Consider the following 25935-nt stretch of genomic DNA (forward strand, 5'->3'; position numbering starts at 1 on the left):
TATAAGCAGTGCTGAGATTCAGCCGGTTCGCACCACTTTGACAGAACCGGTTGTTAAAATGGTGCTTGTAAACAACCAGTTGTTAAATTATTTGAATCCCACCACTGGTTATAATGGCATTGGCACTTGGCAGCAGCATGTATTATCCCAACAGTGACACAAGTGTGTGATGTGATCACAATAGCGCTGGTCACAGTCCTGTCTTCGGTAAGCTACACTGGGCCACTATAACTGCAAGTACAAGGGAAAGCTGCCCGAACTGCATCAAGGTGGTGTAATGAGTGGAGTGTCTGATCAGGATCTAGGAGACCGATCCGACCCCCCACCCCACCCCCACCCCGGTTATGGAACCTTGCTGGGTGACCCTGGGCCAGTTACACACTCAGCCCAACACACTTCACAGGTATCTTGCAAGGATAAAATATGCAGAGGAGAATGATGTTAGCAGTTTTGGGTTTCAGTTGGGGGAAAAGATGGGGAATAAATTAAGCAACACACTAAAACTGAACTTTATTGCTGGCACTGCCTGCTTTATCATAGCTTTTCAGAAACTAATTTTACACACAGAAAAAGGTGGCAGTGTAAATATGCATACTGGAACCAACTTCCAAGCAAACACGCAATTGGGCGGAAAGTCTGCAGAGGCTATGGTTGAAGGAGAGGGCCTGTGAACTATGAGAATAGTGTGAAACAGAACCATGACTGCATTATCACGTGTGCATCTGTCTGTCCCATTGGCATCACTGTTCAGACAAGTTTTTGAAGCACCACAAAACCATGAAAAACTTGTTTGAACTAAAACCACAACAAAGTTGGAAGGAGGTGAGAAAACGGAGAAGTGTATGTAAACTGTGGTCAGTAAAGAGTTTTGCATGCCATGTTCAACACTTTCAAAAACAGTCATGTGGTCCTGTATGGAGGCTTGACGAGCAGATCCAACATTGAGGGGGTGGGACACAATTGGGCTTCTGCAGTTTAAAAGGTTACAACCTGCTGACAACAGGAGGTGGACGGGAGGAGGGGCCTGCCATTGAAGGAAGAAGGGTTGAAGCACCATTTAGAAACTGGTGCAGCATGTGGGGCAGGATAAGAGGGGACTAGTAGAGAAAGGCTGAAGGAGTTCCAACTTTCTCTTGGATGGAGGTTCCACAGACTTTACCTTGCACCAAATACAAAGTGGCAGAGCAGGTAGTAGCTCATCCCTTGAAAACCACAGGGGAGAGGTTGCCTGAAGTCAGCTACGACTTGACAGCACTTTACATAACGTGCAGCTCATCGCAGGCTACTGGGAACCAGTTCTGAGCACGCTGGCAAGAAGTATCTCAGTAGCAGGATGACCTCTGCTGACAACCGCTGGGCAACGCAGCCATCCCCACGGATTCCCTCTGATAGGCCAGTGCTTCACTTGCATCATCATCTTCTGATCACCCTGTCAGGGCACGCTTCCCAGTGAGAAAAACCAGGAAGGACAACATTCTGCCTTTGGCTTGACTGGGTTTTCACCCTTATTATGCTATCTTGAAATATTCGGTAACGAGGGATCAGTTGGGCTCTGGCAGTTTAGGGAGAAGTTACACGATCTGGTACATTACCCGGGACACCAGAGGTCCCACTTCTAGCTCAGGGAGTGAAGAGCCACCTGTTCTGGGTTCCAGTCCCAGGCTTTCACCACAAGTTCAGTAATGCACAGCAACTGACCGTGTGAGTTAGCAACCTCTCATGGGCAAACAAGCCGGCAGGAACAAGGGGGTGAGGTTATTTCTGCTGTTGCCTGCTTCATTAAGCCTTCCCTCTCCAGCTCAGGAAAGAGCTCCTCTCCCCAGCAGCCCAAAAGCTGCTTCTCTGAGCAAAGCGGAGTCAAAAGCAGTCCTCGCTCCTGGAGGAGCCGCTGCCAATCACCGAGCGTGCAGGGCTTCAGCTCCTGCCTGCGCTGTGCTCTGACTGGCGGTTGGCTGGAATCCAATTAGGTTAGCCCTGCAGGGTGGCTGAAAAGACCCAAAGACCCAGATCTGTCAATTCCTCCATTCAAGACTCACTGAGCAGGAGGGGCGGGAGGCAAGCGGAACCGCTCGAGTGGCAAATCCCAACCGACAGAAGTACCGGCAGCTGCCTAAACTGTAACCTTTCCAAATGGGTACGGGAGGGAAACCACAGCCACCCCCCCACACACACACTTTGCTCCCCGCTTGCCCCTCCCCTCCAAATGTGGGGCTTAGATCTTCACCTCCTAACCAGCTGACTCTACCTGCAGAGCACGGACTGGGGACATTAACTCATAAGAGGCAAAGGAGAGCAATGCCAGCAGCCCTGCGCCAAGGACAGCTTCCCCCTCCCTGTACTTATATTGATTAGGAGCAGGAAGGACAGAGTGAACTGCCAGTGGCAGAATCATCTCTGCACTGGTTTGGTGCTCATGAGCACCAGTAAGGCCATAAAGGCTTACTTCGGCCACACCTCCGTTGTAGGCCAGTTCCCCGTATGTGACGAATGGTGAGGCTGATAGGAGTTACAGATGCTGAAATGTTTAAAGCATCAGCCCTGGAAGGGACAGCAGACAGGGAAACTGTAAGCTCGAGCTTTGGAGATGCAAATAATCGTAGGGGCATCCCCCAAGCCAGCTCAGCCAGAGGGGCATTCATCACTTATGGGATGCTGCATTGGAGGCAAGAGGCAGCTCGACGGTGGGCAAAAGAGAAACTGTCACAATCCTTTACTTTCATGACTGCTTCCCTTTCCACCTCGTGCTCCCGATTTTCAGACTGACTGAGTGGCTCAACGGAGACCAGCGGGAGGGAGGGAGAAGCCCCCTTTGCTTGGGAAGAGCCTCGGAGGCTCAAGGTGAAGATCCTACAGCAGGTCGGAGGGCAAACAAGACATCAATTATTCCAGGGCTGCAGGAATGCATGTGCGTCTTTCACCCCGGAGTGTTGGAGCATTTCCTAGTGGCCTTTAGTGCCGGCTAGTGAGCTCGTCCAATGGCTTTTCAATTATTCATCAGGAGGGGAGCTTTTAAAGCAGACACCACATTAGCTCAGCAGGGGGGCTGGGGCTGGGCCCCCAGCTTCCCAGTACCTGCCAGCAGATGGAAGGGAGGAGCAGATGCAATCAGGCTGACGGGCAAAGGGAGGCTCATCATGGCAGATGACAGCTTTACAAGTGCTCATTAGACACATAGCCTTTTTGAGAAGGATTAAAAAACACCCACCCACGTACCCTCCTCACCGCAAAAGCAATACCAAAACACAAAGAACCCTGGAAGAGTCTTCGCCGTGGAAATAAGACAAGCAAGTTGTTTATAGAAAGGACAAATACTGGAAAAAGGAGCAAAACACCCCATTAGAAAAAGAAGGGGCACCATATATTAAAAGCTTTCATCCTGGATTTACTCACGCATGTGACATCCTGTATTTTTTTTTCCACAGTGTTCCCCAAAAGTATGACACAGCTAAAGGCATAGCCCTTTTTTGTTGTTTTTGTGTGGGGTTTTTTTGGGGGCGGAGTATTCACCAGCAAAACTTCTCCCCGTCTCTCCCCACAAACAGACAGCACCTCACCAAACTTCTGCCTGCCACAGCAAAGCAACCACCACGGAAAGCGAAAGCAGCTGAACTAGCAACATCACGTGTGGTCCACAACACGCCACCCACACCCACTACAGCACCTCGTTGGCCATCTGCATATATGCACATACACAAACACACACACGACACACAGGCAGCCTGGCTTAGACGCCCTGCCTGTGTGCGAGACTGCCAAGGGGCACCCATCAGATCTGCCAGAGATGGGCAGGAATTCAAAGCCCTGGGAAAAAGAAACAATCACATTAAATGCGGGTTGGGGGGGGGGGGGGGAGAATAAATTAAATGGGCTAAGCCCCTGAGACTTTGATCTCCAGCAGCAAGCAGAACAACCAATCAGACGCAGGGCTCAGCCAGAGGGAAGCCCACCCCTCCAGTCTCTAAGTCAATTCCCAAGGTGTACAGCTATCTGCCTCCGTCATCCCAACGGCACTAGGCAGAGAGGATCGTGGAGCCGTTGAAGGTGTGCCGAAATGCGTAATCACAGCTCAGCATTCACAGGATGACCAGGCTGGGGTTGCGCAGCTGCTGGTAAACATGCAGGAGCTTTTCCACCGCTGCATCCGAATCAGTCCCCAAGCACAGACGGTCACGGAGAGACTGCGCCTCCTTCAACAGTGTCTAGAAAGGAGAAGACGAGCTGTGGGTTAGCTGCCAAAGGGGGATGGTGAGACTAGAACAGCTGGTGGTGCGGGGCGACCTGTGAATGAGTGCAGCGCTCCCTCCTCATTGCTTGCAGGCCTCTTTCCCTTAGGACCCTATTCAGCCACTTCCTAGATCACATACCCCTTCCACCCTCTACCGCACAGGTGTCAAACTCACGGCCCTCCAGATGTTATGGACTACAGTTCCCATGCTGGCAGGGGATGATGGGAATTGTAGTCATAACATCTGGAGGGGCGCAAGTTTAACACCTATGCCGCCTAATTCTTGCCAAAAAGTTCTCAATCGTGGGGAAATCCTAATCAGAACTAACCATGAAAACACAGACGTATTTGCACAATTTATTCCAGGCATGGAGTGAAGCTTTCTTTGGCACTGTACCAGTGAGTGGAGGGGTGGGGGAAGTGGAGGGGAGGAGATAAGCAGATTGACACCCAGCATGCATGTGGTCAAGCCACAGATGACTTGTGGCAATGGTTTTCAAGGCTAGAGCCATTAAAAGGTGGTTTGCCATTGCCTTCCTCAGAATGGGCTGAGAGAGTTCTAAGGAAACAGTGACGGGTCCAAGGTCATCCAGTAGGCTTCATGTGGAGAGGGGGGGGGGGAGAGAGAGAAATCGAACACAGCTGTCCAAATTAGAGTCTGCTGTTCTTAACCATTACACCCAGCCCTGGGTGTAAACCGCAGTAGCAAGGTTTGCCTATCCAGTCCCCAAATAATCTGGAATGTATTATGAATATCTACTTGGAAGGCATGGGTTCATCAAAGGAGTGAGAGAATGGGTTTGTAACAGGGTTATGGAAAATGTACAAAGAAGGAACACAGGCAATTGGGCAGAACCAACACAGCAACAACCATCTTTGGCCTGTCGTTACAGAGGCCCCTTCCAAAACATGCGGAATAATGCACTTTCAATGCATTTTGCAGCTGTGCGGAATAGCAAAACCCACTTTCAAACCATTGTGAAAGTGGACTAAAAGTGCATTATTCTACTTGTGCGGAAGGGGCCAGAGCGAGCCATAAATCAATTTCCCGTCATATACCTGGTCAGCTCTAATCCCTGCATTTAGAGGGTGCAGCAGGGCCTGAGGCAGCTGAACCCTGAAAGGCTGGAAAAGCCAAATGATACTCATGCACGAATAGGCTTTCCTGGGCTCAGTCCAAATACAGAAGGCTGGGCCTTCCCTGCAGCAGTCTGTCTGCATTGATCCAAAGACAAAGGTGTGGCAAGCATCTGTCCCAATGCCACATAACTCCAAACAGCTGCTTACCTCATGGTTGGCTTGGATCTGGTGGAGGTACTGCATACGAACATCTGGAGAAGAGGAGTCCTGAGCCGCCTGCTCCAAAACCAGAGCCTGAAAACAATCATCATCATCATCATCATCATCATCATCATCATCATCATCATCATCATCATCATCATCATCATCATCATCATCATCATCATCATCATCATCATCATCATCATCATCATCATCATCATCATCATCATCATCATCATCATCATCATCATCATCATCATCATCCCCCAAACGCCCCTGATTACACTAAGATAAGCCAAGTATAAGTGTTAACATGACACATGAAATGATGCAAAATTCACAGCTAACTATAGACAATAATGTAGACCACCAGTCCATAATAATTTGCCCAAGTAACTCTGCGAATCATTTTGTACTGTGCTATCCTACTGCCCACATAGAAAAGCCCTCTTGAATAATTCACTTCTTCATAGTCTGCAGAGAGCCTGGACAGTGGAAGCCTTCCTGACCTCCTCAAGTAGGTTGTTTCGAAAGATAATGACCACAATGGAGAAGGCACAAGTACAAGCAGTGGTTGATTTTGCCAATTTGAAGGTTAGTACCTGCAGAAAGTCCTGTTCAGATATAAGCAGAGCGGTCATGGCAGAGCATAGTGAAAGAGATGGTCTTGCAGATATACGGGTCCAAAGCCATGAAGGGCTTTGTATGTGTTAGCCAATACTTTAAATTGCAATTGATGGGCAGCCAGTGAAGTGACTACAGAATGGGAGTAATATACACGCTCCACCTGATCAAATGGATGCCCACAACCAGAGCACCATCTGCCATACATTTAGGAACACCAACAAGTATTCAGCAACCCCCCCTCCCCCAGCCACACTAAAATCTTCATCCACATTATCATTCCAAGTCTGCTTTGCGCTAATCCGGCACAGGTGTCAAACTCGTGGCCCTCCAGATGTTATGAACTACAGTTCCCATCATCCCCTGCCAGCATGATGCGTTAAGAGGGGGCAGCATGAGAGTCCAATTCTCTCTTTTTTTCCAAGCAGAAATCTAAATGGGGGAAATCTAAATGGATGCGTTGTTGGGGGGTAGGGGGTGGGGCGGGGCGGGGCGGGGCGGGGTGGGGGAGGCAAAACAGGGTAGTAAAGCAGCCTGTATTCAGACAACCCAGATTGTTGTCCTGTAATAAACCATAATATGTTTACGTATGCTTATGGAACTTGCTTTTTTCTTTATGAGCATTGGCTCTTGAAGGCTTAAGTAGATGTCCACTTCATTCCCCATAGGGAAACACCAAGTGCTTCTCCCACTTCCTAGCCCAGGCAATACACGCTGGATGAGTCGTGCGTTGTAGCCGTAACTTATTCAATCGTTTTAGCACAAATCCTATCATTACAAAAATAAAAAACAGAACAGAAAACGGGTAGTAGGATGGGAGGGCAACAACCATAGCAACAGGAGTAATCTGGACTGGCTCCTCTTCTATCTCTTTCTCCATGAAGTGAACATGTGGAGGGGAAGAAAGCAAGAGAGCTGCGAAAACAAATCCTTCAAGTCTGCTTCATCGCCTTCCTTCCTTCTGCCCGGCCGAATTCACACAAACATCCCACGGACAGACCGAGACCAATGAAGGGAGGAAGGAAAGGGAGCCAGCAAAGCAAATACAAGGAAGGAGGAAGAGTACAGTGGTGGGACTGTGGGGGGGAGGGGGGCTCTTGTCTACTGGGACTGCTTCCTTCTTTAGTGTCACCACCTCTGCACTGGGATGTGGGCAGGGCAAATCATCTGCAAACTGATTAAAGCCAGCCCCCAAACTACAAGTGATTTGGCCAAAGTTTCATGCCAAGGGCAGGAGAGGTTGTTGAAGGGCAATCTTCTTAATAGGTTCAAGAAGTTTCAAATTCCTCACTTCAACCTCAACAGAGCAGGTGTTTGGAATCCTAAAATCCCTTACAGCAGAAACTGTCCAACTCTGGCACTTCAGACGTTCATGGACTACAATTCCCATCAGCCCCTGATGGCTTGGCCAAGATGAACAGGGAGAGATTGCACCACTTCACACTGGATTGCACCCCAAACCTTCAAATATTTAAGACACTTTTCCAATAGCAGAAGAATCAGCAGGACCAACAATACATTCAGCATTCTCTCTCCCCTGCCTCCCAGGAATAGGATGTACCTGAATACGCCTGACCACAGCATGGTGCAACTGGCACATGTTTGCTAGCAGCGAGCTCTGGATTATGATCTCCACAGCCTGGATGGGACCTGCTGGGCTCAGGTCACTTACAGTCACCTGTGGAATAAACAGGCCATTGTTTGATACCCTTTTTCAGAATCACCCAGTACTAAGCCACTCAGGACTGTCTGTGCACTAATCAACATTCACCCTGCACCCCCTGGTTAATGCTACATTAGTTAGGGCTGTACAACCCAGATTCGGATATGCCACGAGCAGAGGACAGGAGTGAACAGGACAGCCCATGCAAGAGTCACTGCTGCAACACAGCTTTGTACACTGAAGAAAGCTCAAGAAAGTAAGCCAAACCATGTGCTACAAATGAAGGAGAAATCTTTTCCAGTCAGCAAGCCCAGGGGGAACCCTCAGAATGGCAACTGGACCCTGAACAGAAGCAAAAACTCTTCCTGCGCATGTTACTGAGTTCTGCTATCACTCTCCTCCAGTCTCTAAAGCTCCTTCTCATCCCAGGCTCATCTAGATCCTTATCAGATCCCATATGAAGACACCAAGAACCTTTCATTAGTACCAGCAGAGATACTCTGCCTTAAACAAGATGACCAGAATTATGCCGAGATGCATCAAATACCTTTTACTTCAATCTGAACTGGCATTCCAAGGCCAGCATGAATACTGGGACAATGGCTTTTGTCCTGTGCTGCAACAAGGTGGCCTATTGTCCACTCTCCAGCAAAATGCACGCCAAAGCCCTTCATCTGGGGAGGTTTAGCTGGAGCAGAATTAGCAAGGAAGCTAATCATGTTGCGTTATTAATGCTCTCCTGCGCAAAGCCAGAAGAACCCAGACATGGCCAGCCCTTTCCCCCGCCTTCCCCCTGCATGAAGGTTAACCAGCCATGGCAGGAGCAGCGGCTAGCAATTAACATCAGCCGCATGCTCCTCCAAGAGGATTAAGTAGGAACGAGGGGCAGCAGCCGGAGCTTAAAAACTCCAATGTGACCAACCCTCCCTCTTGCATGGAAGAATTAGCAGAAATGTGACAAGGCAGATGAGCAAAGAAACCAGATGTTTGAAGCTGTATTTTAAATCCAGTCCTGTAGTCGTAGCAACCTTGGGTTTAGCTACATAATCATGGGTGAAGAGGGTAGTGGCCCTTTGCTAGAACAAGGTTGGAGAAGCAGCTGGAAGGATTCTCACATACAGTATGTTTTAGGGGCACTTTCCCCAGGGCAGGGGCCATCTTGAGAGACAGATCTGTCAGTTGTCTAACGTAGTAAAGGCTTCTTTGGCTACACTTGTAAGTCCTTGGTCAATAAGTTAGAGTATGCCACGAGCAAGTTTTAAGTAATGCTGCCCTCCTTGAGTTTTGTGACATTAGATGGAATTCCTTGGCTGGAGGCAAACTCCCTAGTTCCTAGCCTTCAGTCAGCTCCACAGTGGAGCTAGGAACTAGGAAGTTTGCCTCCAGCAAGGAATTCCCTCTGATGTAACAATACTCAAGGAGGGCAGCATTACTTAAAACCTGATCGCTGTAAACCTAACGGCTCTGGTGTGCATGTAGGGACTTCAATGCATATGTGAAACTCTACACATTGCTCCCACTCTTTTCTGCAGGTCAGGAATTGTTCCACATGCACAACAGCCATTCTTCAATTCCTACAAAAGAACGGGGCATGTCCTGTGCATGCAGATCTCTTTACGTGCATTGGAGCACAACTACCAATCATGCCCCAAAGCGTGCCCAAGTTCTGTGAGAAGGAAGGGTTTTTAATCAATTGCAGGGTGACCAGGATATTCTAGGGTCACTTCTCCTGTCCTCTTCTGTAACATCCAGCAAACAAAGACAAAACTCTGTTCAGCATCTAAAGTATGAGACAAGTCGCAGCATTACTCTTGAGAGAGCAGGAAGAGCCTGAAATCATTCAAAGAATCCAGTAAACTCAAGGCAAAATCGCAGCTAGGATAGGGGTTGCTACGCAGCCCTGAGCTCTTTTAAATCATTCCCGGGTTATAACTTAACCAAAAGCAGGCAGCCTCTCAGAGCCACCTTCCCACGGATCTTCTTGCAGGTTCGGTTCACTCCACACAACTTGTCCCCATGGTTAACTAATGCCTTGCCTCTCGGATGTTCAGCTGCACCTCTCCTCCATCGGGGGCCCGCCCCTGCACTGCTGCCGCATCCTCGCTCCGGAGCACAGCCGCCTCAGCATTCTCTTCTAGCAACCAGCGCAGTGTAGCACAGCACAGCAATGGTCCTGAGTGACACAATCAGAAGAACACATGCCATTAAGAACACAAGAAAAGTCTTGACTGACCAGACACATGGTTCATCAGCTCCAGCAGCAGACCCTCACGGTAGCCAGCCAGAGGCCCACAAGTATGGCATGGAACCCAAAGCCTCCCTCAACTACTGCCTTCTGTCCCCACAAACTGGCATTCACAGGTAGACTGTCTTCAAGTGTGGAGGTTCCATTTAGGTCACTGCATGGGTCTAGATCTGGGCTAGACATGCAGAAGAATGAGGTGTTTGAGTAGTATTACTTCAGGCTTTGAAGAAGGGGGGGAATACCATCTCGTTACCCCCTCGCTCTCCTGCATGTGTAGACCATGCCCAGTTGCAGGTTCACCTGCATAGACCCCTCCCTGTATAGGTGGAGAGCAGATTGATGCTCACCCATGGAGACTTATGGATCCAGAATATCTGCAGCTCCCATGCAGAGAAGTCATCCAGCTACAGCAAGGAAATGAATTTCCACTCATGAATTGTTGCTCCCCCCCCCCCTGAAAAACACATATCCCCGAGGAGAACTCAAGATGAGCATGACTCCAAGCCACTGATTTCCTGGAGTTCAGGGTAATGGAACTTTAATCCAAAGGAAAAGCAAAGATGTGCTGTACTGTACTGGACAATATGTTTAGAAAAGAGTTTTTAAAGGATCCACCCAGGATCCTGCAGCACTATTCAAGAGAATGAAGGTGTGAGCACAAACTCACAAGTGTCTCTGGAGGAAAATTATCATGACCTTTAAATCAAAAGTAGTTTGAAGCACCTTGTCTTTGGGGATATGCCCTGGAGAAAGTTGACAGAAAAACTTCCCTGGACCAGCTTCATTTCCTTGTATGGCAGGAGACATTTAACAGGAAACAGAATGGCCTGAAGGCACACAACATAGCTCTGCTGAAGCTAAGCAGGTCTGATCTGATCCTGTATACTACCTGGCCACCATGCATAAACCTTCTGTGGGGTAAGGTATAAACATGATCATACACACAAAGGCCACTGGCCACATGGCTTAGATTGAATTCCCCAGAGTTGTCATAGGCTGATTCTGCATGGGCCAAAAACAGCAGTGTGAAAACGGTGTGAAAATGGTGTAAAAGGGTTTAAAACGGTGTAAAAGGGTTTATACTGTTTTTCACCATTTTCACACGGCTGTTTCTAGCCCATGCGGAATCAGCCATAGTTAAGCATCTAGGCCAGGGGTCTGCAACCTGCGGCTCTTGAGATGTTCATGGACTACAAATCCCATCAGCCCCTGCCAGCATGGCCAATTGGCATGCCAATTGGCCATGCTGGAAGGGCTGATGGGAATTGTAATCCATGAACATCTGGAGAGACGCAGGTTGCAGACCCCTGATCTAGGCACATCCCCAACAGCACGTGATTGTAAACAAAAGAATTGCTTCTTCCAATGCATGCAAACAACATCTGGAAACCTTCAATACAGAGAGTTGATGAGAAGATGGAGGGGAGAATGCAAACAGTTTAATAGTGCTCAAAGAAATCACACACCTTTGCAAGTGTCTTTCAGGGCAGTTCTCAGCAACTCAGAGGACACCTTGATAGAAGCCACTGATGGAGCCAAGTAATCTTCTCCCAGAGAACTTGGAACAAGCTCTTCACTGCCTTCCATGCTCTCGAGGTCAGACTGCACCCGGGACAGTTTCAGGAAAGTATCAAGTGGATCTGCAGGGAGGGAGATGGCAGCTGCAGGTGGGGTAGCTTCAGATCCTCTGCTGCCACCATCAAAGCGAAGGCAATGCAGGATGTCAATAGTTACCTCCCTCAAAGGCAGGCAGACACCTTCTCGGTCTGGGGAAAGGCCTGGAGAATCATCAGAAAACAGGTCATCAAGCAGCTCGGTAGACTCTGAGACAGTGCCCAGGATCTCCCGCAGGCCATAATAGAGAGAACAAGAGACGGTGAAAGGCAGTTCCAGCTTGGAGCCTTCAGCAGGGCCTAAGGGCAGAGTCACCTCTGTATTGTTCCCAGGAAGGAGTTGATCTATAGGGAAGGTATAAGTGGTGGCAGAATCTGAGGAGCCTTCCTCACAGTCGCAGGAGCTGGTGAAGAGCTGAATGCAGAGGGTCCAGCCTCGCTCCAGGCTGCACTCGCTTGAGTTCTCTAATATGCAGGAGACTGTCAACGTATCCTGAACCAGCAGGCGGTTCCAGTTGGCTGTAATAGTGCAAGTGATTGGCTTTTGACCATTCTGGCTGGACAGCAGAGCTGCACTCACATTCATCACCTGATTCAGGGTTGTCAAAGCTCGGTTCTTCTGATCCACAACCTTTTTCAGTGATGACACTCTGCAGGACCCAGGAGAGGAAACAAAATTGGCACTAGCAGATTACTTACTGTTAAGGGGATCATTAAAATCTGTTCAATACAAAATTAGATAAACTGGAATCCCAGTATCATAATACGGGGCAGGACAAAACCTCCAGATACCTCATTTCTGGCCTGAATACGGACATTAAGTAGAATTTCTACTTAATACCACAGATGACTTAACTGCTTGTATTGCTAGAGTGGCCAAGATGATTCCAAATCAATAGACGCTAAACTAGCTAGGGATTATCTGCATGTCTCCCTTAAAGTAGCTCCCAAACAGAAGCTGGCAGCAAGAACCAAACAAATATCAGAGTAAGAACCACATAAACTTAACCCCTTCCCCCAACATCTAAAGACGTGTACTTTTCTCATAATTGCCAAACAAGCACTTAAGAGCAAGTAGACATCCCTTCAAACTTACTCTGGCTTACAGTGGAGAGATGTCTGCTCTCATTAGATATTGCCAGATGTCCAAAGCCCAGTAAGCCACACAGAAAAATCCAGCATTACAAAATGATTGTGGTTTCCTACACTGCAGGGGGCGGGTTGGGGGAGACGAAAATGGGCAAAGGGAGGGTTGATCTGACCTTTCAGAGACGTGGCCTATCCCAGAGAGCAGCTCTTTGATCCTCCGTCCAGCTTTATCAGGATTCATGTTGACAGGCTGCATATCGTCTGGGCTGCACAAGCCACAGGTCATCAGTCGGCCCTTAGCAGACAAAGCCAGAAGCTCAGACTCACCTGAGGAGAAGGCATGCAGGAACACATGAAACAGAGAGAGGCCAGGAACCATCCTGACAGGATTTGCGCTTTTCTCCCTCCCTCCCTCCCTCCCTCCCTCCTACTCTCTTCAATGACATGAACAGAGCAAGGAACTTTTGAATGATATACTTAGGAACAAGAATCTCGCTTTGACGGTGTTTACTCCCATGCACATTAATTTCCATACACCTAAGACCATACAGTGAAATCATGTGAGGATACCTCAGATTTCTCCTCTGCTTCACTTTGTTTATAAGAACTTCTCTACAGACTGAGAAACAGAAAGAACACTACTCTATCAAAGGGTACCAGAAATTCAAGAGCAAGGATATGCATTCCTCTTCAAAAGGGGCAGTAGAACCCCTTGGAATACTTAAAGGTAAGCCATACAAATGCTTGCAGCCAGATATGGCTAATCACTGAACATGAGGTAACAGGAAGTATGAACTGGAGCCATGGAAATGTTATCCTGGTTAAGACTCAGATGACAGGTTGATACAGCTTTTCCACCATGGGTGGGAGACACTTTTCAGTCTCAGGCTGTAAAGGACATCCCAGCCAATAGGACTGACTTACCCAAAGAGGTCTGGAGCTTCCCTTTTATTCACTGGGACCTGCATAGCCAATGTATGCCTCATCTTTAAATATGGTGCATCTGTTTACATAGCATAAGCGCAGAGGTGTACTGACCTAGGGGCATGGGGATATCCATGTCCCCGGGCGCATGCCTTTCAGTCACGTGGGGGGCACAGGAGGGCTCCCCCATGTGACCAAAGGCATGCGCCCACAGCCGGCACCCCACCCCACTCCCTTACTTGCGAGTCAGCTTCAGGAAGTGGCACGGTGGTGGATGGAGTGCTCCATCCGCCGTCCCGTCGCTTCCTAGAGCCCGACTTGTGAGCAAGCTGCTTGGCCTCCGGCTGGCTGGAGACTGAGCAGCTGCCACTGCCACCAGTTCAGGTAAGTGGTGGGAGGCAAAGAGGGGCCCTCCCAGAGGATGTTTAGTCTCCAGGAGTCATTTGGCCCCCATACGCCTCTGCACAAGTAGTCTGGATGACACAAACTTATTTTCTGGAAACATTCTCATCTGAAAAATCCGGCTTCTGTGCAGGAGGACCGCGTCTTCCCATGTGGGAGACGGCTGTCGGAAAGACTTATTCCAAAGCCACATAAGGAGGCCCAGGCAACCCAGGTAGGAAAACTTAGCAGTAAAGGGATGGGACAGTCTGAAAATTGCTGGGGTTAAATCTTGCACCAGATATTGCAAAGAGAAGCCATTAGAATGCGGAAAGACCTGCAGTGGAATCATGAGGATTAGTCGTCGTTGAAGGTTCAGAAGTCTGTATAAGTTCACAGGGGCAATTCTCCCATAAGCAAGCAATTTCAGAAGCCATATCCTCTACCACCTACTATGAATCCGTGAGCAGGACTATGAGCACATGCAGGGGGCATATATAAATGGATGGCACTGGGAGAGAACACTCATTGGGAGTGGGGGGAGGATGCACAGCAATCCCAGGGATCCTGTGGAGAAGGAAGCAAAGAGAAGGCTCCCCGCTGCTGAACCAGTCGTCTCATTACAAAACCAGCTACCAGCTCCTTGCCAATTGGCACACTGTGCCCCCTTCTCCAGGAACGTATGCATGGAGATGTGACTTCCTGTTGCTTCTTCTCCACAGAAGGTCACAGTGGGGAGCAATGCTGAAAAAATATCAAGCAGTCAAAGTGTTGGGCTGGAAAACCCATTTCCAATAAGAGTTCTTCAGCACCCAGTGGAAGGTGTGCAAAGGTGAGCATTTCTGCTCCACTTGGAGGGCACTTCTGCTGGCCAGCTTGATTTTATTTTCCATTCAGCTCCATAGCTCCCATTGCACGATCTTACTGAGCGTGTGAAGGAAGGTAAGGAGCTGCTTTACATTGTGTCAAATCAGCTCTAGCTAAGGCTTTCCAGAGGCCCAGGAAGACGCTCTTGCCCAACAAACAGCTGCATTTTAACCAGAGATGCACAGGGTGCCTGCGGGTGCCTGCGTGCAAAGCATGTACTCTACGCTTTCCTCCTCATCTGCAAAGCCCTTGTCATCAGGCTATTCAGTGTAGAGGCCAAAGAACTAGCCAGGGCGTGGGGTGTCGTAATGACAGCACTCAGGATACAGAATTTAACTGCCTGAAATGCTCCAGATTCAAGATCCTCGTTCTCACTGTTCTACAAAGAGGTTTAAAAGAGAAAGAGTCTGCTAAAAGTTCCTCCAGGAAAGGCCTACAATGAGCACAGATGCAGGGCTTTGGCAGGTTGCACGAAGAGACACCTCTTTTCCATGGCTTTTAGCCAGTGGTGGGATTCAAATAATTTAACAACCGGTTGTTTACAAGCACCATTTTAACAACCAGTTCTGCTGAAGTGGTGCGAACCTGCTGGATCCCACCATGGCTTGTAGCCCCTGTCTTGTTGCTGCCATTTCCTTCAGAACGCAGGGGGTCTTTCCCCTTTACAGGTGAATTCTTTGGTGGAAATGAGCAAAGGCAGTTTTCAGTTTTGTGGACGCCAAACGTTGAGAACGTTGTGGACCTCCAAATGTTGAGTCCCTGAGCTTGGTTCATTTGGAACCAAGGAAAGTGTAAGGACCAGCCCTAGCCCCCCTACATCTCGCTTGGACAACAAGGCAACAGCGCTACCCTGCCTTTGGGAAGCATCAGGGCAAATCATTTTTTTCTGAGTCCTTCAATGCCTACAGCACCTGCTTCTTCCCCCCATCCTGGCAGTCCACTCTTTCCTTCCACCTAAACACAAGGATGCACAAATGGGAGTCACTGAGCCTTCATCGAACCTTCCTGTAAAATAAGACTGTTTCTTGCATGCCAGATATTAATCTCTCTTGTGTGGTGAATAAATGCAATGCAAAAGCCCTGTCCAAGAAAATAAGACAAGAGACAGAGAATCTGAACTGCTGTCTGTGGGCCCTGGTATTTCACAGCTATTGTGTTGAAAAGGGGCAGAGCTCTTGAACTGCCTTTCAAATGTTCTTTTATTCCTAATGTCTAGAGTTGATCCAAGCTTGCCCGAAGTCATACTCTGCATAGGGTGCTGAACGCCCCCCCCCCCCCCCGAACTAGTGCAGAATGGGCCCAGTTTCTACCAAAACAGCTACATTTTTTCTACAGAGATCATCAAGAAGGCAAACAGTGAACTTGCAGAGTACAATAGGTCACTGGTTGCTCCCCTTCACACTACAAAAAAACCAAACATCCCACCTTATTCAACTTCTGACTTGGCAAGCCTGATAAAGAGGAACCTCAGAAACTAAAGATAATGCAAAACTTGAGTCCTAACAAGGAAAAGAGGGGATTAGTAGCAAGGGAAATGATTGGTCAAAGTATGGGTGTACTGCTCTGAGCTCACACGCATCTGTCCCGTGGCCAAAACCTATAGCCCAGGGAGGACTTGGGACTTTGCTGGCTGTAGCTTCCCCAGTGCCATGTACAGAACATGTCATCTAGCAATGATCAGCAAGGAAAGTCTACATCTCTGGTCAGCAACTATTTATTTTATTTCAGAGAATGTATGCTACCTTTCAACCAACTTAAGATCTGCTGGAGGGACCTTCTGAGAATGGGGTAATTTGGGAAGCTGACCGACCTCCCTAAACCCACAGAGTCTGCCAAAAAGTCCATGGCCAAAATGCCTACTCTTTCTTGAACTCTTTTTCTCTCTGTAGACTGGCACTCTGTAGACTCAGTATATAACCAAAAGATTCCGTGTCATGGCCCACGGTCCAGATTTGGCTTGAGGGCCTCCAGTTTTTGACCTAGTATATAACAAAAGCATGGTTTTAGAACAGCTTGGTGTAGGTTTGATAGAAGAAACTGTAGAGGTAGGGCTACCACCCACAGCCTGTAGATATAAAGATCCATCCTAGCCACATTTTTTGCCCCTTACTATTGGTCAACTTTTCCTCACATCTTACAAGAAGCATTTCTGAGAACCATTGCATAACAAAACTATCCCTGTCACCTCTAACCACTGAGTCGTTTCCCAACATACTCTAGTACCTTCTGACTCTCGAGATGATAAGGAAAGGGCCACCACGCTGCAGATACTCAAGCTGGCAGGAGACAGTGCAGATGGAAGGGTCCCAGGGGCGTCCTCCAACTTCTCAGTATCTGGGATGTTATTGTCCAAGTCAACAGCATAAATGTCAGAGTGAGTGCTGTAATACATGCGGCTTCCTCCGCTGCATGCTGCACACAGGACAGGCCCCTGCAGGTAATATTCTCGGAGCTCTGGGACCTTGACTTCTTTCCCCTGTGCTGCCTTGATGGCCACCATTTTCCCATAGTGTCCAAGAGCCACTACACAGTCACATCCTAAATCCCCAAAGGCAGGCAGCTCTTCGGCATCTGGGGACTTTCGCTCTGTCCTCAAGGCTCCAATGAAGACAACTGGCTCTTCCAAATGATGAAGGATCTTGATGGGTGAATCTTCACAGTGGCGGTTGTCAGGAGAACTCAGGGACTTCAGAGGCACAGAACACAACTGTCCATCTGGGAAGCCACAGAGGATCATGGGTGAATCCAGCATGGCAGCATCAACGCCAAAGAGGAGGCTGAAGAGGGGCTCCTCCAGAATGAATCCCCCTGAGTGGCGAAGGCCCTCTTTGGAGCCACTGGTGCCAGGAGAAGATGCGCAACACAGCACCGGAAGAAAGTGAGCTAGGGACACGTCCCCATCATTGCTTGTGCAGGTGGTGATGTCCACATGGCTGATTGGTTGACGTGGCAAGTTCTCCTGGTCCTCAGGGCTTGGGAGCTTGTGGAGATTCATGCACCACTTCCCTTGTACTTGGGAGAGGGTGACGAGGACATCGTTGAGCAGTGTGAAGGTGCAAAGCGTGGCATCGGGGAAAGTGCAGGCACTGGACCCCATGGGGAGGACGGTGGAGAAGCAGTCATTTTCCTCTCCATCTGTCTGCTTCACTAACCTTCAAAGCAAACAAGGAAAAGCTTTCAATAGAGCCAGAGGGGAAAGTGTGGTGGAGGGGGAGTAAAAAAAATGAGTGTTTAGCATCTGCTTCATGGAGCTGAATTCAAGAGCAGTGAGCTGGATAATGCAGAAGGAGACTCTGGAGGGAGGACCCAGTGACTTAACCCTTTTGGTGCCCTATAAACTCCAGAGCATCACTTTAAAGGCTTAGAAACCAGACAGCAGTGACAGAGGGGCAAAGTCTGCCGAGTGCATTGCTGGTGGTCTTCAAGAGAATAAAAGATCAGTGCTACACACTCAGCCTTGCAATTACACCCACAAAACCTATTAATCTACATTTTTTAAATTACTAGCTCCTCTGGCCACATAACCTATATCCATATGGAAAACTGAAACGCTTTTCCCGTTTCTAAAACTTCCCTGCCTGACAGACGTGATGCAATTCTTACTCAGTGTAGGTGAAAAGTAAAGGTAGTTCAAGCACCAGGTGATCACTGACCCATGAGGTGATGCCACATCATGACATTAACTAGAAAGTCTATGCTTATAGGATGGTTTGCCATTGCCTTCCCCAGTTGTCTACACTTTACTCCCTAGCAAGCTGGGTACTTATTTTACCGAATTCAAAAAGCTGAGTCAACTTTGAGTTGGCTGCCCGGAATCTGATTTCCACAAGGTTATAATTCAGATCGTGAGCAAAGCTTTGACTGCAGTACTGCAGCTCACCACTCTGCAACATGAGCTCCCTACTCAGTTTTGGCAGGAAATGATCTGCAAGCCTTGAGCAAGCTGATTATCCTGCACCCCAGAAAGGCAGTTTCTCTCCTTGCTGCAACATAGGCAATTATTAGGCAATACCTAATATCGCCTGATATGCAGATCTATAGCCCACTTTGCCAGCACATAGTCCCTCCTGCTATGTCAGGTGACAGGGGAAAGAACCCCATTGGTAATTCACAGCAGAAAATACTTGGTGGATATAATTTCTGTCATGCCAATATACTCTCCTGCACCTTCCCTCCACCACTAGGTTTTCTGCTCCTTCTTTGGAAATCAATAAGGCCCAATCTCAATGTACAGGAATAAAAGGCAAATTCAGTCAACAATGGGCAGAAGGGCTTCTGGAATACCATAGGAGGGTAGTCCTTAAAGGGAAACCCTACCCCTACCCCTCCATTCTGAGGAGCTACCCTGTTTCCCCGAATATAAGACATCCCCGGAAAATAAGACGTAGTAGAGGTTTTGCTGAGGTGCAAAATATAAGGCATCCCCTGAAAGTAAGACGTAGCAAAGTTTTTGTTTGGAAGCATGCCCGACAAACAGAACACAGAAAAATAAGACATCCCCTGAAAATAAGACATAGCGCATCTTTGGGAGCAAAAAATTAATATAAGACACTGTCTTATATTCGGGGAAACACGGTATCAGATAACTGCACTGCACCAAGTCCCTGCATAACAATTTATGAAATTGTTAATCTCACCTTTGGCATGGTGAGATCAGGAGGGCCGTTGAAGTGATCATTCCTGAGGGTCCATTGTATACTGGGGATCAGAGGGCAATGGAGCAGGAGCGCAGGTGGAGGAAATAATCGTGCAGATCTGACTAGACACCAGTTAGGGCCCATTATCAGGGTCACCAAGTGGCAGCTGCCAAGATATATTTCTCCATCCTCACCGCATCTGCAAGTAGCCATCCTGCAGAGTTTTTAGAGTGGTTAATGGCTTGCTGTCCTCCACTCAGAGGACTGTGGCCAGGGTGTTCCTGGTATCTGCTGTGATGATTTTGCTGCGCACTTTCAAGATAAAGTCACCCAGTCCTGCATGGGATTGAACAGAATCCTGTGGAGGTGTCTGGATTATTGGACCAGTTTCATTTCTCAAGGTCCAAGGATGTGGACAAGTTGCTTGCAGTGATATAGCCTACTACTAGTCCCCTGGATCCTTGTCCATCCCAGCTGATAAAGGGCAACTGGGGGTGGGGGTGGGCTAAACCAGAAGATTCAGGAAGAAGTAAATGCCTCCTTGATGGAGGGAATAGTGCCAGCACTTCTGAAAGCGGCAGTGATCTATCCCTTTTGAAGGGGCCCTATGGTTTTGGGCAATTTTTGCCCGGTTGTCACACCAGTCCTTAAAGAATTGCACTGGCTCCCGATTTGCTCCCAGGCCCAATTCAAGATGTTGACATATAAAGCCCTAAATGGCTTGGGCCCTGCTTACCTGAAGGAGCTCCTGTGCCTGTATGTACCTGCCTAGACACTGAGATCACAGGGGAAGGCACTCCTGATGTCACCTCCACCCACTGAGATGCAGGGGCACATGGAAGGGCTTTTTCTCGTGATTGCCTGCAGGCTCCGGAATAGTCTCCCCTTGGAGATTAGACACCAGCCTTTTATGGGTTTAGGTGCATGTGAAGATCTTCTTCATGCAGGCATTTGGTTAGTCTCCCTAAAAACCCTCTCTACAGCTGCTGGTCTTTGGGGTGGGGGGCAGTTATTTTGATGTGATTTTAATTGCTGTTCTATTATATTTTATTTATGTTTTTATTGTCGTTTAACACTGTAAGTTGCTTAGAGACATTAGTATGAAATGGGGTATAAATATCATAAACAAACACATAAAATTCACTGCTGTTTAAACTTTATTCAAATTTAGTGGTTTTTAAAGCAACTTAAACTAGAACACTCGTAGGAAACCTTACATGTGCCAACAGTGGCACATCAGACCATTTTGCTTGGCAGCCAAGTACAATGTTTCCACCTAAGCATTCAAAAAGTGAGCAGCACACCTGGCGCCAACGGTGCAGGAGAAGACAGCAGGCATTGACAAAGACTCATCGTCATCTCCCAGACTTGCAGAGCCATGAGTGGAGTCCAAGGCTAGCAGTGCTAAGATGCTAGCGTTGTTGCTAGGACTTGGCTTGTTCCTAGCATGTCCAGCTAACTATAATGTTGCATAATTTGAGCACTCGGGCTGAAGAGGGTGCCTACCCCTGCCCCAGAACCAGAGATGTAGCTGGCCCAGAGTGCGCCCGGTATGCACTCTGTGTTTTCCGCCCTGCCCCCCCTTACCTTAGTGCAGGCTGGAGAAGCAGCCTGTTCCCTTCAGGCTGAAAACGGCCTGGTGGGAACTACACTTCCCAGGAGACCCTGAGACTCGCAAGGTCTCCTGGGAAGTGTAGTTCCCACCAGGCCGTTTTCAGCCTGAAGGGAACAGGTCGCTTCTCCAGCCTGCACTGTTTCACAAAGGTAATTGTGGGGGGGACTGCAGGGGGGCGGGAGGGGGGCGCCGTGGGGGGACTTTCCGTCCCCCAGGCATGCGCCCGGTGCAACGTGCGCACCCTGGCCCCAGGTAGCTCTGCTTCTGCCCAGAACATCGAAATACAAAATCAAAATGTAGGCCAGCAAGAACACATACGAATCTTTGTCAAATAACATTACGCATCCTGTGGAATTAAATGCAATGTTCCTACAACCAGTCTACAGTCATCAGTGAATTGGCAGAAGCATATGAAGTGGTCTCCTGTGAGAAATCACAGGTCCATCTTGTTCAATATTGTTTACTCTGGATGGCAGCAGCTTTTTTGAGGCCTTTGGCAAAGATGTTTGCCAACATGTGAGGACTTCAGATTCTATCTGCCTAGATTTTGGAACTTTTACATACAAAGCTTTTGCTCCACTGCTACGCAAACCCCCCCTCCCCACATGTAGTTCTATTCTCATAGGAAACTGCTTTATACAGAGCCAGACACTAGTCCATGAAACTCAGAATGGTCCATTTTGACAGCCTAGAGGGCCACTGCCAGAAAACGACTTTCCTAGCACCTGCTACCTCCTGCATGCAAAGTGTGGACTCTGCCAACAAACTACCACCTTTCCTTGAAAAGTGTTCAGTTGCTGCTTGAAAGCAATTATTGAGGTGTCCTGTCAGATCTCCTCAAGGATGACATTCCAGAGAACTGGATCCACCACTGGCTAGCACAGGGGTAGGGAACCTGCGGCTCTCCAGATGTTCAGGAACTACAATTCTCATCAGCCCCTACCAGCATGGCCAATTGGCCATGCTGACAGAGGCTGATGGGAATTGTAGTTCCTGAACATCTGGAGAGCCGCAGGTTCCCTACCCCTGGGCTAGCAGGTAAGAAACTAATCACTGGCAATGAAGGCATAAATAACTTGGGATCTCTGGAGGGGTGGCAGAGATGGCGAGTGGTGGTAGTAGGGAGATGCCCCCTAGTTTGGAGCTGTCCAACCCAAACTACTAATTGAATTTCATGGCAGGTTATCAGCTGGCAAACAGTCTGGTCAAAACTTCAATCCAGCCAGATACTGGCCCAGCCAGCTCTCACCTGCTTTGGTAGTCCAAGGACACACAGTAAATGCCCACTCCGGCACACAGGATATAAAGCTGCTGGTGGACAGGCAGGAGTTCCACATGCCAGACTTGATCAGGAAACCTGTAGACAGCCTAGGAAGAAAACAAGCACAGTGAAGAGGACTGGGAAGGGAGAGAAGGCCCTCTTCAGTAGAACCTTGAGGGGTAGAATTAAATAGGGGAATTGTGAATTACCTCTGAAACACTATCCCCTCATCTACACAACTATACTTCATGAAGGCCAAGTATATGAACACATACCCAGGGCTGGTTATTAACGGAGTGAACAGGGCCTGTCATCATTTTCCTTAAAGTGACCTCTCTGGGAAAGATGCCAATAGGATAGGATATGTTTGGCTTTCATACATATATGCTCCTGTCCTATACACAGGGATCATCCATAGGACGGCTCTGCTCCTGTGCCTTCAACAGCAGCCTGACATGTAGAAATGGAACAGATGAAGCGTCACCTGCTTCACAGATAATGGAACAGGATAAAACTTCACCTGCCCTATTTCTGTAAGTCAGGCTATTGTTAAAAGGCACAAGAACAGGGCCAGGACAAAGCTGGCAATGCCAATTACCAAGATAATATGCAATTTGGTTTAACATAAAAATAAAGGATATAATATCTTGGGAATAGCTCCCCCTGAATACTACAGTCACATGGAGTAGAAAGAAATGAGTTCCAAATGAGCATCTGTTACCCCCACCCCCCCACCCCCGTCTTCTCTCCTGCCCACATTAGGTCTGGCCAGACAAAGCATCCCTCAGTCAGCTACTATATTCAGTGGTGTGCAGTCAAAATCTACAATGTCTGTACATATTCTGATTTAAATGTTTGCCATGGTCATAAAACCTATTGATCTAGTTTTTTTCCTCTTCATTATCTGAGGATGTACAACTTCTGTTATAGGGTATTTCAGTAAAGGTCTGTTAGAAAAGCATGTCTCACAATAAGTAGAGATTTTTAGATATGAGACAAAATTCATTTTAAAAGCTCTTAACCAGTGCCTCTGCTGTCATTCTGTGCTGATGAACAAATGACATATTTTACTCAAGATGGGGTTTCATTTCATCACTGAGGGAACAAGCAATAGCCCACATGGCTGTCTGCAGCAATTCAAAGTGTTAACCCATTTGTGACCTACTTCTCTGGATGAGGTAAAAGTGTAGGAGGTTGAGCCAGATATTACCATAATGGGTTCCTTAGAAACAATCAAGGGAATAAATTAAAGATACATTTATAACACAGTGCTAAGGTTTGTCATGAGCCTAGCAAACAATGCAGGAAAAATGGCAGTCATACAAAAGCCACCAACATTTAGCTTCAGTCAGGAAAAAGAATTTCAATTCTTCTTCAGGGAACAGGGAACAGAAAAACACACATTTTAAAAGATTTGTCAAAAGTGTCAGAAGTGAGATGTCAAAAAAACTCACAAATAAGATGTTAAAAATTAGATGCCGCATCTAAGTGGATTAGAAAGCACAGGTAAGATAACTACTCTGCTATAAAAGGGTGCATTGAGAAGTCATTAGAGCACCTGCTTAAAGATTTACAGTGTAATTGCATGCAGATTTATTCCAACCAAAGCTCAATAAGATCAATAGGTTTAGACTGGAGTAATTCTCCATCACACTGTTAGATGGCTAATCTCAGGTCTCACACATTTGTCAGCATTCCCTGCTGGCTTTTCATGAAACAAGCTATACCAAAATCACAGGTTGTGTGCTGGGTTGAAGTTGCCAACATAGAGCACACAAGCATTCCTGCAGAACTGAGCCCAGCATTATCACCCCAGAAAATAGAGGGAGGGGGCCACCTATGATACTCCAATGCCACAGCCATGGTACATACAAGTGGGCTTATGGGAAGGAAGATGAAAAGGCAACACAAATCACACAGAACCCATCACTCTATAACCACTTATGCAAGCCCTGATACAGGATCTCTGTGCCACTGGAAAGCTTGCAATGTTACCCCCCTCCCCCGCCAACAACCCATTAATCATAGAATTAATGAGCTGATCCACATTCCAATGTGCCGCACTTAGTGATATGCTAAAGTCCTATTTTATCAGCAGTAGAGTGCTTTGTGTGCCGGCTCCCTTTCCCTTTACACAATATAAGGTGTCTGCAGGCATGGGGCTTTTTCTAATGATCCTCTATGCAATGTGTATCTTCCCCCCTTCCCCCCTTAGTACATGGGGGATGGGAGGTCAGAGTTCCATTTGTTCCATGACAATTTATACACGTATGCAGATTTTTCAATTTCAAAATACTGTACTGAAAACAAAGCCTTTTAGGACTGCTGCTAGTGACAGGTGTACAGAAATACAGTACACGGTCTCCTGTACATGCACAAAAGCAGCTAGGAGCCGTTAACAGCCCCTCACTCTGGAAGGACACAGCTATAAAATCTGCCATAGCGACAGCTGGGAATCTGAGTTACTAGGAGAGACTAAGCACATGCTGAAGCGCAGTTACCCCCTAACCACTCTAGGATGCATAATACTGTACTCACAATTGGGATGCTTGTAAGGTGGATTTTTCATCATAGCTGGTGATGAGAAACTAGGTTTAGCAAGTAAAAGCACAAAAGCACAAATGAACTGACACAGTGCACAAATATGGATTCATATGTATGTGCTGTTAAAGGGGAAATCAGACTACTAAGGGTCTTGGACCATCTGCCCAGCCTTTCTCCTTGGATGCCACTGTGAAGATCCCAGAAGCAGCTCACAGCATCTGACCTACTTTCCAGGGCCTCCACAATTCCCCTGCGAACGACAAGACGTCAGCTGGACCAACCTAGACCCGGCTGGGGCAGCCATGTACCACTTACCTTCATTAGCCGCCCTTCTTGATCATAGATGTAGACATACTCCGTGCCATTGGAGAGGTAGATCTGGTTCTCGTGGCACAGCACCCTCGGCTTCCCAGCTGCCAGCCCCCCCACCGGGCAGCAGAATCCTGCCAGGTAATCCACCCTGTGCCCCACTTGTGCCATGATCCCTGGTGCCAATCTGGAAAGGAAACCAAACAGAGATGCAGACATGGGCTGTGTGTGGGAGGGGGGGAGGTGGTGCGGGTCCGCCCTGGGGCGACTGTCTCCCCACTAGCGTGAGAAAAGAGCGAAAGGGTTGCAAAAAGAACGCAGGGACCCTCCCCCCTCCCTCCATAAACGCCCCTCCCCTCACACAGAGCAGCCTTCTCAGCGCCCCCACCTGTGCGATTCTACCCCACACCGACGTGGGCTGCCCGTTCCCAGGAAGGACGGCACTAAAAAGGGCAACAAAGAGGAGGGAGGGAAAGGCACCGCCCCCCCATGTGCCCCCGCCCCAGAAAAGGAAGGCGACTCCCCTCGGGGCAGGAAGAGAAAGTCCGTAAGGCGGCAGCATGGGGAACTCAGCTGCCAACTCCCTCCTCACCACAAAGGGGCGGGACTACAGTTCTGACCACGCCTTTTCTGCCTCGCGGCGTCGCTAATTAACGG

The 25935-nt window shown here is 48.2% G+C and overlaps 1 protein-coding gene across 4 annotated transcripts; it reads right to left on the minus strand.

The window, feature by feature from the left end:
• Positions 1–504: 504 nt before the first annotated feature.
• On the minus strand, positions 505–25935 carry FAAP100 (FA core complex associated protein 100). 4 transcript variants are annotated; one of them, XM_048490532.1, is made up of 10 exons: positions 25871–25935; positions 25285–25465; positions 22414–22532; positions 17136–18064; positions 12914–13067; positions 11505–12301; positions 9830–9966; positions 7692–7808; positions 5513–5599; positions 505–4199 (listed from the first exon to the last, which is right to left on the minus strand). In XM_048490532.1, exons 2-10 carry the CDS (start codon positions 25447–25449, stop codon positions 4074–4076), a joined length of 2631 nt encoding a protein of 876 aa, XP_048346489.1. In that variant the 5' UTR covers positions 25450–25465; positions 25871–25935; the 3' UTR covers positions 505–4073. The 4 variants fall into 4 exon arrangements, with proteins under 4 accessions (XP_048346489.1, XP_048346488.1, XP_048346490.1 ...); XM_048490531.1 differs by lacking the exon at positions 25871–25935 and adding an exon at positions 25667–25864; XM_048490533.1 differs by lacking the exon at positions 25871–25935 and adding an exon at positions 24964–24999 and having other exon boundaries at positions 25285–25644.

This window comes from Sphaerodactylus townsendi, linkage group LG03, assembly GCF_021028975.2.
Source record: "Sphaerodactylus townsendi isolate TG3544 linkage group LG03, MPM_Stown_v2.3, whole genome shotgun sequence".
NCBI lineage: Eukaryota > Metazoa > Chordata > Lepidosauria > Squamata > Sphaerodactylidae > Sphaerodactylus > Sphaerodactylus townsendi.